The sequence below is a fragment of the Pteropus medius genome, unplaced genomic scaffold, assembly GCF_902729225.1.
Source record: "Pteropus medius unplaced genomic scaffold, Ma_sr-lr_union100, whole genome shotgun sequence".
NCBI lineage: Eukaryota > Metazoa > Chordata > Mammalia > Chiroptera > Pteropodidae > Pteropus > Pteropus medius.
Genome location: NW_024349798.1, coordinates 2,640,509 through 2,656,553, shown reverse-complemented (window position 1 = coordinate 2,656,553; position 16,045 = coordinate 2,640,509). Strand labels below are relative to the sequence as shown.

The following is a 16,045-nucleotide window of genomic DNA, read 5'->3' as shown; positions in this document are numbered from 1 at the left end:
AGCAGACGTGCTGCTACACAATGGAACCACGTCCAAATCACTGAGTTTTTAAGTGGCCTGCTACACAAAAATAATGGACCTGCTTTACCATAAAATGAATCTCTTGACATGAGGCAGTATTGTGCAGGATTCCACGTTAGTGACTCAGAATTCTGCAAGCCTTTGGATGTGTGGGCCGGTGTGGAGGTGCTGTAGTCAGGAAAAGCCAGTACACATCTGGATATGTTGGCAGTTCCAAAAGGATGAATCACTGTCCCCCTAGAGTTGAAAGAACCCAATGTAATCAATCTATATTCAAATGGCTGGCTCTCTACCCAAGGGAGAGTACCATATCGAGGATTCATTGTGAGTCTCTTGGTGTGGCTAAGGCTAGAATAGCTTTGGTAGATGGCAGACTGTGAGCTCACAGAGGGACAAGCATGAAGCAGTACTCACAGAACCTAACATTAATTCCATGCTTCCACAAGTCATATGACAGGTACCATTTAAATCTCCATTTCACAGATGTAAAATAACTGAGTCTGAGAGTAGCTAAATATGTTAACAGTTTCGTGGTGTTGACCACAAACAAAAAGTCAGCCAGGTATTCCTTTAGCAAAAAGGATTTATTCGGGAAGAAGGATTGCAATTCCATATGTGCAGCCATAGCAAGCTGGGTAAACATAGGAAATTCTTCTCTAGAGGGGAAGAGAAAGTTGGAGGATGGGGGGAATAAAACCAAAGATCTCTTCCTATAGAGCTGTAACAACCAACTCAGAGCATGAGAACTCCTCTCTCCTACAGGCCCCCCTGATTCCTATCTTAGTTAAAGTCTGTCATTAACTTTGACATTCCTCCCTTTTGCGGGGGAAGATCTTTGAAAACATCCCTGATCAACAGGTTTTCTGATTTCAGAGGCTTTCTGTCCCAATGCCAGGAAAGAGTTCTTCCAGGTGGTGGTCCCATGCTAGAAGGAAAATGCATGGTCCAAACTGCTTGTGTCCAGGTTTGACAAGCAACAGGTACAGCTTAACAGAAAAAAAAATCAAAATTAAAAAGATAAAAACAATGTATATGATGATTCTAAAACAGGAGCTCCGATGGGAAAGCAGTGAACTAAGGGGTCATTACAAAGGAGTTGAGGGAGAAGTTCCCCATAATGGCCACTGATGTTCTAAATTACTTTTGGTCATAGTCCATTTACTTAAATATGTGTATGAGGGGGGACCATGGTTTTTAAACACAAATTTGGCTGGGGACCCTGCAGGAGGGAAATAGGTAACTGAGATCCTATTTTTTGGACACTTTGCTTTAGAGCCTAGGCCCAAACTGGCTAAACAGCTCCAACAGCTTAAATAGCTTAGGCAGCTTGCAGGCTTAATACCAGCCAGTTCCACTAAGAAGAGTCCAGTCCCAAAGGGGTCAGGGGCAATGGCTGTGGCAGCATAATTCTAGTAGAACAGCCTACTCTGGAAAGATCTGGGCCAAAGGCTGCATGATAGGACAGTTTGGTTCCAAACAGCCAACACAAACGACCAATTCCAAAAGAACCAAGTTGATAGCTAATATAGTACCAAGAAATAACCTGATCCTCTAGGGCAGTGGCCCCTAACCTTTTGGCACCAGGGACCGGTTTCGTGGAAGACAATTTTTCCATGCATTGGGGATGGGGGGTGGTGGGGGATGGTCTCGTGATGATTTAAGCACATTAATTACATTTACTGTGCATTTTATTTCTATTATTATTATATTGTAATATATAACTGTACAACTCACCATAATGCAGAATCAGATGCCACCAGATGCAGTTTAATGTACAACTGAAGTACATCAACTCACTTGCCACTATCAAGTCCACCAGCAGATGTAGCTTAATGTCTTTTGCCAGTCACTGACAGGGTTTTGATATGAGTCTGCGAGGAATTGTTTTGTTGTCTCTGTGCAGTCAAACCTCCCCAGCACTAGCATTACCGCCTCAGCTCCACCTCGGATCATCAGATATTAGATTCTCATAAGGAGCGCTGAACCTAGATTCCTCGCACGTGCAATTCACAACAGGGGTCCCGCTCTGAGCAGTGCTGGGGAGCGGCTGCAAATACAAACGAAGCTTCCCTCATTTGCCTGCCGCTCACCTCTTGCTGTGCAGCCCAATTACTAACAGGCCACTGACCGATTCCAGTCCCATGCCCTGGGAAATCAGGCCAAAAGAGCTCGTAGCCAGACAAGGCATTTTAACAGAAAAAGAAAAACCTCTAAACAGGTCCCAAATAAAGCCCAGAGAGCAGAAGCTTGGACTTAGGAGAAAACGTACCCTCAAACTCCTGATTTGGGGATTAAAACAGCAAATTCAAATGGCTGGCTCTGGGCGCCATACCTGTTTGCTCACCAGCCCAGAGGTCTCTCTGGAGCCCTCAAATGTGTTGACCACAAACAAAAAGTCAGCCAGGTATTCCTTCAGCAATAGAGATTTGTTCGGGAATAAGGAGAATATTGCAATTCCACACTTGCCACCTTAGAAAGCAGGTACAAGTTTGGGGTACAGAATGGAGAGTAAGCCTTTTAAAGAGGGGTAAAAGGAAGTTGAGGGTGTTATGTGCGCCCGGAGACGAGGCTCTTCTAACCATAGAGTTTTTACAGGGCTTTCCGCTACTGGCATAGGTCGGTGAGAGCTCCTCCTACAGACTCTCCAGATTCCTGTCCAGGTTTAAGGCTCTTTAATTTTGAAATTGGCAACCAAGAAAATACGGGATTTTTCTTGTTTTGGATTGTCTCTATTTATTTTAAAGGTTAGCCTCAGTATTGCGTATAGGTCTTGGGCTCTAGAGTAAAATCAGAGTAGAGACTGGCTTCGCCCCTTCTACAACTGGAGCCTCAGCCTTCTCCAGCTCCCTCCAGAGCGGAGTGCCACATCCCCCCACCTCCTCCCCCGCCCGCTGCAGAAACTGCATTTCCCAGCAGGTCAAGCGCGGCGCCGACGCACTTCCTCCCGGCGTTCCCCGCGACGGGAAGGATCCGAGAGGGCTCGAGGTCGACGCTACCAGGTTTCGTCGTCGCCGCCGTCGCTGCCGCTGTCGCCGTCGCTGCCGTGTTGAGAGCACCCGTCGCGGCCGTCCCAGCCGCCTTCGCCGGCCACCATGTCCGCCCAGGCACAGATGCGGGCCTTGCTGGATCAGCTAATGGGCACGGCCCGGGACGGTGAGTCGGGGCGGCCGGCCAAGCGAGGGGCTAGGGCGGGAGTGAGACGAGGCCGCCGGGCGGCCTGAGGCGGGGGCCGCCACCATCTGCGCCTGCGCCCTCCCCTCCCCCACGCGCCGACCGCAGGCGCCGGGCCTTTGTCTGAGTGGGTTCGCCTGGACGGCGACCGCGGCCGGCTTTTCTCCCACCGGCGGCGTGTCCTCACTGGGCTCCTCCCTCGGAGCCCACTCCGTCGGTGGCGCTCCAGCCCCTTCCCCTTGTATCGTCCTGCTATTTTCTCCCGGGCCGGCGCAGCAGCTCCTCCAATCGAGGAGTCGGCGAAGGGCTGGAGCCAGCAGGGGCTCCAGGTCGCTGGCAGCCCGGTGGCGGAGCTCATCCGAGGCTCCTCGGGGAAGAAGCTACACCCGAGGGAGCCGGATGGACCTCGAAACCCTGGCTGTTCTTGTTCTGTACCGTTGCAAGGGGAGCCATAAATTGAGCTTTTCTAACATGGGTTCCTGCCGAGTACTTTTCCAGCCCCTTTCCCCCCAACCACACAGAGAGCCTCTGTCTAGCCAGCGCTTGTTAGTCGTTAGGTAGGTCGTATTGTAGGGAGGAGTGCAAGATCATGATGGTTGTCTCAGGAGAAAGCGGTTGCATCTTTGCAAAACTATGTACCTGCTGTGGTTTGTGTTTTCTTTTCTACTGAGGTAATGAAGTTGTAAGTTCACACTGGCACATTCGCAGGGCTGTGCAGATTCTTTGCACTTTATTTCATAGGTGAATAAGTGCTTTTTAGCTTTCTTTGTATATTGAGTTGCTTTTGAATTGCTTCCCATATTTTTATTTCATACAAACTGAACAATTGTGGCCCCTCTATTTTATTTATAAAGGTTCAGTGTATCTTTGCCTGCCTACATCAATCTGCAAGGGAGTTGCAGAAAAGCCTCATGTTCATCGAGCCGTGAGTCACAACCAATTTCTAAGCTGTTATAACAAAAAAGTGTTTGCTTTTTTTCACAAGTAACTTTAAAAGTGTAGTTTAGAAAGAAAACATTTTCAATAAAAAGACACTACATTTATCCTGGATGCTTGCAAATCCTGAAATATATTCCTCCTTTACTATTTACACAGCTCTGTGTCATATACACAGATTAGCTTTAAAATTTGTCACATTCCACTTTGCCTTTACTTTTATGTATCATTCCCCTGACTTCCTTACTGCAGGTTGGGCAAGAAAACTTTTCCTTTAAAACTTTTCAACAGCGGGCATAAAATTCTGCAGCTGAGGTCTTGAAGAATGCAGATGGGTACAGTATGTGTTGGAACTCACAGTGTGTATTGACTAACCTGGTTCCTTTTTGCCTTTTTTTTTTTTTTTTTTTTGGTATTGTTGTGTTAAAAGTGACTCCCAGGTGCCAACTCTCTTTTTTAAGGGTGGGGGTGAAAGGGGAATAGGAGGACTAGGTCTAGATTATTTATCAGTCAGCAGTAGAGTTTGAAAGCTTTTTTCATGTAATTTTGGTCAAAATACTGCCTACACATTTGTCCACAGCAAAATAAGATTAATAAGTAGCTTTTGTTGGTGGAAACTACCAGCTATAGGTCATACATGGTGATTCATGGCCCTCTGATTAGCATGGGTTTTGGTATCTCATTGCCCACATGTATGTGTGGGGCTAATGTCCTTTTGGTGCTCAGCCTTTTACTTCTGACTCCTTGACTTCTTTGGCACAACGATGGAGTCATAGCTCATTAGTGTGATGTGATTCTTCATGATATATTTAGCATCAAAAACATCTGTCTGGATTCTGCTCCAGTTGTAATTATCTCTAGATCAGCTTTTCAGTGTATTTGGTAGTCTGCAGATCATCCAGGTGAATTGTTTTACCAGATATGCTTCTGTGTTTAACGTGATAATATTGTCTTATTTAAAACCGCAAATGAATTTCAGGAGATGAAACCAGACAGAGGGTGAAGTTTACAGATGACCGTGTCTGCAAGAGTCACCTTCTAGACTGCTGCCCCCATGACATCCTGGCTGGGACGGTAGGTGCCTTGGGAGTGGGGGGAGTAGCGCAAAATACTCAGGGGTGCTGTGTAGACATTGTAGATATTCTAGATTTTAATTGTTTTATCTGGCAGAAATGACCAATATTGCCCTTTAAATTATAGATTCTTAGTGGAATTTTATATTGTGGAACATACTTCACTGTTATAAAAATCTCTCTCAAGTTACCACGGTTTTATAGAGCCTTTTATACTGTGATATTCACACCTAAGTAGTGCAGATAATCTCATTCGGCTATAGCGAAAAGTGTGCTTCATCAGGTCAGCCTATAGTTCTTTAAAGACCCTGGGTTGGTTGCTTGCTTGGTTTTCAAATTAAACATGGTGCTAGACTTTTTATCTAACAAAGTACATTTCTTCCCAAATTTTTAGTTTTTTTTTCTTTCTCCCAGATCTGTTGGGAATAATGTTGATTTTCTAGTTTTGTGTTATGCCATCCTTTCAAGAAATCAACACATGATACTATGAATATAGACCCCTAAAATTTTAAGTTTACTTCAAATTAACCAGATACATGCTGGTTTTGCAGAATGTATTTATTTCAGATTAGGATTTAAGAAGACTGAAGTGTGGAGGATTATCTATGATGATTTAGCCACTTAGAGAAAAGGAATCTTACAAAGACCACCATTTTAAGATTTCACAGCTACCTCGAGGATATGAAAACTATCTTTTCATTTTAAGGGTCATATGTGCGAGTACTAATAAACGTTTTTTTCATGATTGTTGTTGTTAGTACCGTTGTGATGGGAGCAGCCTCTGGAAAACTGCTCAGGTGTATTACATTTTCTCAAGCTGGCTCTTCTGGCAGCAGATAGAAAGTGAATGCCAAACCTTGTGCCAAATATAAGGTTTGCCTGCACTTTGACCAGGTGTAGGAAAACATTATAACTAGTGTTTGCTGCAGATTGTTGTTTATGTTGCTCTTAGTATACCAGAGGGAATCAAGCATAAAAGGCTGAGTCAGCCAGACGGATCCATCTAGTGGAAGAAGTCAAAAGGAGCAGAGGGACGTGCACCAGAATGAAACATTTCAACCATGTTTTTATTGGTCAGATCCCTGTGTAACATTGTTTCAGAATACTGGTGAGAAAAATAACCAGAATGAGGTCTTTTCCTACAAATGTTTATTGTGTTAAGTGTAGGTTAACTTACCAAATATTTACTGGACACCTACTGTGTGCCTGGCACTGGGGATATGGTGCCAATAAGACAAAGTTTTTATTCTCTTCTGATGGTGGAAAAGGACAGACACTAATTAATAAATAATGGATTGTTTTAGGTAGGGTGATAAGGTAAGGCCTCTCAGGGACATTGGAGCAGACATTTGAAAGGTGAGAACATATGTTCGTGGTTTGGGAATATAATTCTCTGGGTAGCGAATGGTGCTGAAGGACAGCAGGAATGTCACTGGTATGTCTAGACTTGTGTGAGTGAAGGTGAGAGGTAGGCAAAGGCTGTGGAATCAAATTAGTAATGAGAAGCTACGGACTGATCAGAGTTACTCTCCTGTGGGTTGGGGCAGGAGCAGGTCAGCAAAGGGAGTCTGAAAAGAAGACTAAAGAGTAGGAGAAAACTGAGGAGTTCATGTAGAGGTGCAAATAAGCAAATGTCAGAGGCTGCTAAGGGTCGATAAGGATGAGATTTGGGAATTCAAATAAAGGTTGTTGTAAAGGTTGAGCCTCACTAGGTGTGGGCTACATGGAAGTGAGAGGTAAGGGGTAGAGATGACGATGGGTTTTCTGAGGAGTTTGTGTTTTGAGTTGAATTGGAATGAATATAATTCTTTAGAGCGGCAAGATGAAAGTGGTTATAACCTCAGCCTGCTGAGGGTTCTCTAGGCCCAAGTTTTTGCTCAAAACTATCTCCCGTCATTAGGGTGAGGCAAGGAGGATTGGAAGTAATCATTTTATTGGGGCTTAATGGGAAAATATAGTATTGATTAGTAAGTTTGGAATAGTAAAATAGCTGGAAGAAAAGTGGTATAACTTGTCTCAGTGTAAGAACTTTTCAGAGCTTCTGGAAGGAGCCTTTAGTGAACTTGCCTGTCAACAGTGTGAGATTACTAGAGGGTGAAGTACACAGTTGTCAGGTGTTTGCTCAGTGAAAAAGGTCTGGCGTGCTGGATTTAGAAGCCACTTGGAATATTTTAGAAAGATCTAAAGAGTGTGGTATTTCAGCTCTGCTTGGTGTTTAGTTGCTGGGGGAATTGACCAGTACTTCCTTGCCTCTTTGGCAAAGCTAAAAAAATACGTCAGGAGAGTAACCATGGAACCCAGGCCTATCCTCAGCTTGCTTTAGCAGTGTCTGCTTGAGAGCTCCCACCTAAAGGAAGACGGTGGTGAATTTTGCTCCATTCGTGGTTCCCTAATGTGAAAACTTTCTTGGCATTTTGGAAGTTTTTAAAGTGGGAATTGATTAGATTTTTAGTGCTCAGGGTTTTAGTGCTTATTTTATCTGGTAGTTTTCCTCTGAGCAGCTGAGCTTTTATTAGGCTTTAAGCATTTCTGAGAGCTTCCACTCATTTTTCAGCTATAGCACTTAGTTTAATTTGTGGAAACTATATTTTAAGGAATCATATTGGGTACTTAATAGAGTGAATGAAGGAAGTCATTTTTACAAGGACAATGATTCTAGTTCCAACTTTGGCTTCTAAAACCACTATTGCCCTACTTCTAAGATCCTTATGTAACCAACATACATGAGCTACATATGATTTTAGAGTAAGAATAGTGAAGGAGAAAAGAGGTTTTAACATTTAAATGCAGAAGTTGCTGTTTGGTAAAAATGAAGATAAACTCCACATTTGGCAGCCTACTGTCAGTATCACTGTCATTGGTGATACTGAAGGATATTTTGTTAGCATGGCTCACACCTTCTGTGAGATAGGGCTTAAGAGCCAGGCACTGTGAGCCTCTCTAATTTGCCTAAAATGTTAAAGTTTTATAACCCATAAAGTTTCTTTTTATCTCATTTTGAGCAGTTTGAGTTTAAAGGACTCCATATTTTTGTTTACTGGTTATGTAGACGTGGTTTTGTCCAATAGCTTTAACTTCAGCGATGATTCATTGGGATGTTGGGTTTTGCTAACTTGCACTCTTATGGCTTGATAGCATGTTCCTCAATGTACAGACTTCCTGTTGCTGTTTAGATGGCCAGAGGTAGGTGAGAGAGAGAGAGAATGTGTGTGTGTATGTATACAGAATCCTGTACTCGGAATTTAGGTAAGAACTGCACAGTGTCATTTAATTGTTCTACATGCACTTAAAACACATTAGCACATCTGGCTAACTTTACTCTATCACAGATCATTTGTTTTAGTAAAAGAGCCTTTTGTTTCTCAAGTGTGGCAACTGAGTAGACTAATTTTGTGTCCCCAATTATATTTACCAGGTTAGGAGAATGTTTGGAGGATTCATTTGGCTCTGAATCAAACCTATTCTGCTTAATCCCTTTGGTATACAAAGAGCTACACAAAGCCAAGTCAGGTTGTGCTGTAGTTGCCAAAACCAGATTTCTATCTGTTCTTTTCTTTTCTCTCAGCTTTACTACTGAGAATCTTGAGTAGTCAAGATGCAAGAAGGAAGGAATGCCTAAAAGCTTGTTGCTATCAATGACGTTCTTGTTTTCTGGCTTTTCCCTTGCCACCTCCACCATACCCCCCCCCCACCCCACCTTACTGCCTCCAATGTTGCTATTCACTGAATAGATATTTCTTATGTGTCTGATAACAAAACTAAATTTGGCAAAGCTAATTAATACGGTTTTCATTATTAGTCCAGTTATCTCTGGGTCTAAAAGAGATGTAAACCTTGCCACTGTTAAATGCACTAGTTCTGGGTATCATATCATTGTGGTAAAAAATAAATAAGGCTTCTCAGCCATGTTTTTTCTTAATTTTCTTGTAGTTTAGTATTAAAAAAGTATTGTTTATGTTGATGACAGTTGAAACACCAGGTCATTTATTTCTGATGATTAGATGTTCATATGTAAACTTGTTTCTTTCTCACAGCGCATGGATTTAGGAGAATGTACCAAAATCCACGACTTGGCCCTCCGAGCAGATTATGAGATTGCAAGTAAAGAAAGGGACCTGTTTTTTGAATTGGATGTAAGTTTTATTTGGTGTTAATTAGTCCCTACTGTGAAGAGCCAAATACTGAACTAACGAGAATAATGCAACATATGTAAGTTATGAAGCAAACAAAATAGATACATATTATTCCATCACTAGACCATGGCCAATACCATTTTGTGTCTACCACTCCAACACTGTTCAGCATTTTGTATGTATCATTTCGTTTCTAAAATACATTTTATTACGTTTTTGTGATTCCTTGAATGTTATATTTATTCTTGCTTGTTTTTGAGCCTTATAATAAAAATGGTTTCATAGTGTAGACAGCTGTCAATACCTTAGTTTTTTTGTTTAATATTATGTTTCTACTTACCCATTTTGTTGGGTGTGTTTTGTTTTCATTGCTGCTTGAGTATGTCTCAAACTATCCATTCTTTAGTCATAGATAGTTGAGTTGATTCTAGTTTTTTTTTTCCTATTACCAACAGTATTATGAATATTATTGAGTATCTTTTTGGTGCACATGTAGAAGGGTTTATCTGGGATATATTCCTGGGAGAGGAATTGATAGCTTATTTATCCTTTTAAGATGGTTCTGTAGTGTCTTTTTCTTTTCTCTCTATTGTTTAATAAAGCAACGATAGCAATTTACACCCCCAATAGCAGTGTATGTATCCTCACCAACACTTGGTATTATTGGACTATTAAACTTTTGCAGTTAAGTGGTTAGTTATAAAATGGTATTTCACAGCTTTGCTTTTCTTTTTTTTCATTATTGCCTCCCAAAGGATCCTTTTTAAAATCTTTTTTTCCTAATTTATCCTCCTCTCCGTGATACCCTGGATATCATGATATCCATGATACCAAAGATACTCTGCATATCAGTTTATGTACTGTGATCCCTTCCAGGCCACAAACCACTGTCATATCTAAGATCTTTTTTCATCTTTTAAGGCCGGTTTTCACCCCTCCCCCATTGAGAATGCATGATTTAAAGTCACTCCATTTTGATTTTTTCTCTTCTCTAATCATCACTAGTCTGACTGGAGATCAGTGGAGGAGTTTGATGCCATTCAGGTTCCTGAGTTGAAGATTGAGAAGGGACTTACCTTGTTGTAAGGAAGCCAGAGAAAAAGAAAACCCAAAGAAAGGCATTCCACGCCCCCCACCCCGCCCACACACACACAAGTCTTTTTAGAGGCTATGTTGTTGCTGGAGTAAATTCTGTTTAATCCAGTAGTCTTCAAAAGTGGTAAAATTAAGAATTTCAAATACATTCTTTAACAACAGTGTGCTCTCAGTGTTGAATCTTTGAATTAACTAAAAATGTCTGTAGCAACAGCTCAACTAACATTGGGCTTGGAAATGGAAATCTATATTATGAATTTTAATTCTTCAGTAAACCGAAAATGCTTATGTAAAGAGGCCATTACTTTGGTGTATCAGGTTTCAGAAACACAGGTTTCAGATATTTAGGTTGAAATCTCGGTTTTAGTAATGTAGTTTTTTTGGATCACAAATCTTAGCATTTCTGTTAAATCAGAAAGATCAGTGCACTTTTTAAATGGCCTGATTAATGCTAGAGAATAGATCAATAGAAGAAATTGAGACTGTGGAGAGAGACTGAAATATATATTGTAATTTAGTTTATAACGAAGGGTGTGTGTTCAGCCAGAGTGGAGATGATGGGTTTTTAAGCCGGTTGGAAAAATAACAAGTTGGATCCCAAAAAAGTGAATTTTGGTTTGTCATCTTGAGATGTTACAAAGCCTAGAAGCTGTAAGAGAAGGATGGATGCATTTGTCTACATAAAAACTTAAGATATTAGCATGTAGGAAATTCCCATACATAAAATATGGAAACCGGGACAAAATATTTGTAGTATATATGATGATGGACTTAGTTTTTTAATACAGTAAGCCCTCAACTTCAACTTCGTTGGTGGGTTCTGCAACTTTAAGCGAAACAATGTATAAAGAAACCAATTTTACCATAGGCTGATAGTTATAAACCAGTAAAGCTCCTATAGCATTTCATTGACTTTGAAAAAAACAACGTTATTCAAGGATGTGCTGTATATAAAATTCATCATGACTGACAAGAACAGTATCGATAGCTCAATAGAAAATGGGCATAAGACAGATAAGGACATTTCCTAGCAGGCGTCTTATCCTGTGACAGATGCTCACCTTACTCAATTAAAGAGATAGAGAGTTAACTAATCCTGATACGTCTGGATAATTGAGCATCTCAAGATGTGAAAACATATCCCAACACTACCAGTTGTGAGAGCACATCCAACTGATAACTTGCATAAGTCCAAAGATAAATTTGCTGTAGAATATTTCTGCAGCATTATTACTGCAAAAATGAGGAACCAAATAACTTCCCTTTGTAAAGGGATGGTTAGATCACAGCTCTTTATCATGGAATGATGTATACTGTGAAAAGAGAATTGCTGTAGTTTATGTTGATGTGAAATTACCTCTAAGATGGATTAGGTGAAAAAGCAAAGTGTGGTATGATGCTTCCATAGTGGTTTTTGTTTATTTGTTTGTTTTTAAAGGGAGGATGTTTTACGCTTGTTGATGTGCTTAGATGTGAAGGGCATAGTTTTATAGGAACTCAGGAGGTTTGAGCACTCTTGTAGGTCAAAAGGTTTTCTGGTGCTGTGTGAAAATTCACCGTAGATCCCTCCCTCCAGCTCCTTAAAAGTAATACTGACCTACAGAAAACTCATGTTAGAATGTTTGATAACCAGTGCTGAGAACAAGTGGAAGAGGTCCTCTTGCTCTAAAGAATGAAGGGTAACCTGGAGCAGCTGTGTTTGTGGGAGGGCAGTCTGTCAGGGACTGTCAGCATATCCAGGTACTTGTACACTTGTCCCAGAACTCCACAGGTGGGAACGTATCTTAGGAATGTATGCAAGCGAGTACACAGAAAAGATGCTTGTTGCAACTTTTTTCAGTGTCAATAAAAGAAGCCGTAATGAAACTATTAATGTGGGACTGATTACATGAACTGTGGTCCTATTACACTGATGCTTCATGAACCTCTAGGCTGGGTGTTAGGGAAATTTTACCTTAAAAAGCTTTTTACAATAATGGCTTTAAGATATTCACACGCCATAAAATTTACCCAACTTTTAAAATTTTTAACATATGTATTAGTAGTGTTTTGATGTTCATGGATTGCTTATAATAACTAAGTAAAAGTGACCTGACTTGAAAATACCATGCTAAAATAACTTATTTCCGTAATTATGCAGGATTAACTTGGAAAAATAAAATCTCAAAATGTAGGTTTGTTAAATTAATTTGATAAAAGACTTAAAAAATATTTTTGGTGGGTAATGTACGCTCACTCTTAACAGATTCCAGAGCTCTGAAAGGCTGTCTGGTGAAAACTCCCCTTTCCATGTGACCAGCCATCCACTACCTGTCTATGAAGGTCACTTGTATCTTTCAAAGAAAGTTTTTTCAGAATGAACAAGTACATTTATCAGAAAGGGTAGTTGTGATTTTTCTTGTTATGTTTTTGATAAGCAGAACACATCAGAAGATTTTTGGTGAGATGTGGTCAGTGGGCCGGGCCTACTTTTGTTATTGCTGATGTGTTGCTGCCTCTTGATAACCTGCTATTGGCACTCAGCTCCCAGCCTTCCATGTAGCCCATGGATTGTCCAGGTCTCAGGCTTGGGACCAGTAGCTTGCCCATGTCCATATTGAGATTGGTTTCTGGAAGGACTACAGTGTGATCATCACTATTGGGTATGGACACAGGTTTCATTTTTACAGGTTGTGAACCATTACTAATCCAAGATTTGTTCTGGTTTTTCTTAGTAACATATTTATTTGTGTAGTTCACCAGTTGTTTTGGTAGAATCTCTTCATTGTTGACCACTGTGAGGTGGGTCAAACATTTATCTCTGAAGTCTCTGAAAGTGCTATAGGATTGATGTTCTTTTCCAGAATTAATGGAAGCAGCATTGTATGATGATGCTGAGAGAGGAATCAAATTCTCTTCACTGAAGCAACCAGGAATATTTAGGAGCTCTTTTTATCCAGGTTATATTACAGAGAGAGCTGTCCAAAAAGCATTACATTTATTTTGTTTTAATATTGAAAAAATTTTAATCAAATATCTTAAATATAGCAGGCATTTGGATTATATTTTAAACCATTTTTGTTATACAAGTGATGCTTTTTTAGAACAGATTATTAAAGTCAGATCAACATGAGAGCTTTGCATACTAGATGATGCTTAAGACATCCATGCCTTTTGTTTATTTTAGAAAAGAAAAACTTTTCTAAAACTCAAGTTTTTAGTTGATTTATTAATTCATGATGCATTAGTTTAAAAGAATTGTTTTTACAGAAGGTGGCATTACTATTAAAATCTATATTATTTCTTAACTAGTTATTGAACTCATAGCTTAAGTGACATTTGATTTTCAGTAGATCTTTATAAGAATTTATCAGCCCTTTTTACAAATTTAAAATATTTGTAGACTTTGAGTCACCTCTCAGCAGTTTGTAAGAAATTGTTCTAGAATATTCGCCTATGTATGAGAAGACAAATGTTTATCGTATTATTTTGAATTGTGAAAAAGGAAAAACATATGTATGTATTAGAGAGGTTAATTTTTTTTTTTTTTTAGGCGAGGCTACCCTTGGTTGACCTCACAGATTGCAAGGACCTTGTCAGCTTACAATCCCTTATTTTTTTTATTTTTTACGCCTACAGCACCTGGTCTTCCTAGGTGGTCTCCCATCCAAGTACTAACCAGGCCCGACCCTGCTTAGCTTCCGAGATCAGACGAAATTGGGCTTGTTCAGGGTAGCATGACTAAACAGAGATTAAAGTAGTTGTGTTAAAATGCAATGAAATACTGCACAGCTGTAGATCCTAGAAGATATGTACATGGATGTGAAAAAAGGAAAAAGGAAACTTGCAAAACTATCTTGTTTGGTTGGAATAAAAATTGTATGCTTGTATGTGTATTTTAATATAATTTTAAAAACTATGTACCAAACTCTTAAGTGCTTGCTTCTTGAGGTGGAGAGAAGAAAGAGTTATATTGTGTATGTTATATAAAGTTGTTAGGTCCAGTCAGATTGCTGATATAGTAGGCAGCAATGAAAATTTTAAAAAGTATTTATACCTTGTGACTTACTTCTACAACGCTATTCTAAGGAAATAATTGGAAATATAGGCAAACACTGGTACACCAAGATGTTTGTGCTAAGATTGTTTACAGGATTGAGAAATTGGACATAACAGTGCTCAAGAAGAGGGAAATGAATTGGCATTCATAGACTGCCCTTGAAACGAATGTTCATGAAACCCATTGAAATGACTTAATCCAAGACAAAGATACAAAATTGTATATACTGGAGATTTCAACTCTGCACTTTCATTTGTGTGCTCTCATCAAATGTGTGCAATCAGAATTTATAGACCTGAATTCAAAGCCCTTCTCACTTGTGCCCTTCTTGTTCCTTGGAGGCAGCCCCTTACGTATTGTTATAAAATAAAAGGAAGCAAACACTTAAAAGTAGTAGCTTGCTTCTTAAATGCCACAGCATTTGGTTGGTCAGCTTTTTAACAGACTATTTCAGAGCAGTTGCTGAAAGCCGGTGTCACTGCCAGTCAAGGATTGCCTCTAGGTCAGAATTCTGAGGCTCTGCTGGTAAAAAGGAGGTAGGGAGTCATGCTCATAGAACTTTGAACACTTTAAAGCTATGGTTAAGTAAAATATTATTCTGTTAAAAAAATGACAAAAATTGATTTACCGGGGGTGGGGGAGGAGTTTCTTCACTTTATTATGGAGAATCTCAAATATCAAAAGTAGATGTAACAACAGTATAATGAATATCCATGTACTCATCACTCAGTGTCAGGAATGATCACCTCACGGTCAGCTGCGTTTCATCTTTGTGTCCCCACTTTTCTCACATATCTCAAAACAAACCTCACATCCTATTATTTCATTTGTAAATATTTCAGCATTGTCATTGGCTTTCGAAGTTCTATTTGCCATGCATACAAACATCTAGTGTTATACTTGGTTATGACAGAATCTACTTAGCATGCTTTAAAAAAATGTGTTAAGGAAAATTTTAAACATACAAGTGAACAGAATAATATAATGAAATCTCCCAGTTTTCAGTGATTATTGACATGAAGACTCTTGTTTTGTCTTTATCATGTTTTTTCCCCACTGGATTATTTTACCATGGCTCCTACATGGATAATTTCATCTGTAAATGCTACAAAAAGTATATCTTGAAGATAAGAATTTTATTAAAAGTAATCATAATTTTAAAATAATTCCTTAACATCATTTCATAGTGTTCAAATATCCCAGATTTACTCAAAAAGGATTTTTTTTTACAGTTGTTTGACTCATTATCCAAAATAAGGGCCACACATTAGAATGTTTTGTCTTTTTAGATGTATTTGTTTGAAGAAATTAATTTTTAAGACACATCCAGGATTTTGCTGATCATCTCATGCTGTGTTTTTAACATGTTTTCCTTTATCTTTGAAATTCCCTGTAACTTAAGAGTTAGATTTAGAAGCTTGATCGCCAGATTTAAGGGTTTTTTTTGACCAGGCTATTTCAGAGGCAGAGCTGTGCATTTCCTGTTAGATCACTTTGGGTGGTACAATGATCATTGTTAGGCCTGGGAGTTGCAGGCATCTTAACCTGATTGTAAAGGCCTCCATCAACTTTTGGCC

General features: G+C 39.7%; 1 protein-coding gene, 1 long non-coding RNA gene and 1 pseudogene across 5 annotated transcripts in view; 1 reads left to right on the top strand and 2 right to left on the bottom strand.

Annotated features, from left to right (window-relative positions):
• Positions 1-586: 586 nt before the first annotated feature.
• Positions 587-2,895, bottom strand: LOC120620181 (uncharacterized). The gene is made up of 2 exons (XR_005657751.1): positions 1,756-2,895; positions 587-1,007 (listed from the first exon to the last, which is right to left on the bottom strand). It is a non-coding gene; the product is annotated as an uncharacterized LOC120620181 (long non-coding RNA).
• A 78-nt stretch (positions 2,896-2,973) lies between these two features.
• LUC7L (LUC7 like) overlaps positions 2,974-16,045 on the top strand; it is a 28,608-nt gene continuing 15,536 nt past the window's right edge. For 2 of the 4 annotated variants that reach the window (XM_039884718.1, XM_039884719.1), the window contains exons 1-4: positions 2,974-3,174; positions 4,047-4,117; positions 5,108-5,202; positions 9,236-9,334. In XM_039884718.1, coding sequence (XP_039740652.1) covers positions 9,239-9,334 — 96 coding nt within the window. In that variant the 5' untranslated portion in view covers positions 2,974-3,174; positions 4,047-4,117; positions 5,108-5,202; positions 9,236-9,238. The remainder of the gene's footprint in view (positions 3,175-4,046; positions 4,118-5,107; positions 5,203-9,235; positions 9,335-16,045) is intronic. The other 2 variants (XM_039884716.1, XM_039884717.1) reach the window with 1 other exon arrangement.
• On the bottom strand, positions 14,039-14,157 carry LOC120620658 (uncharacterized; annotated as a pseudogene).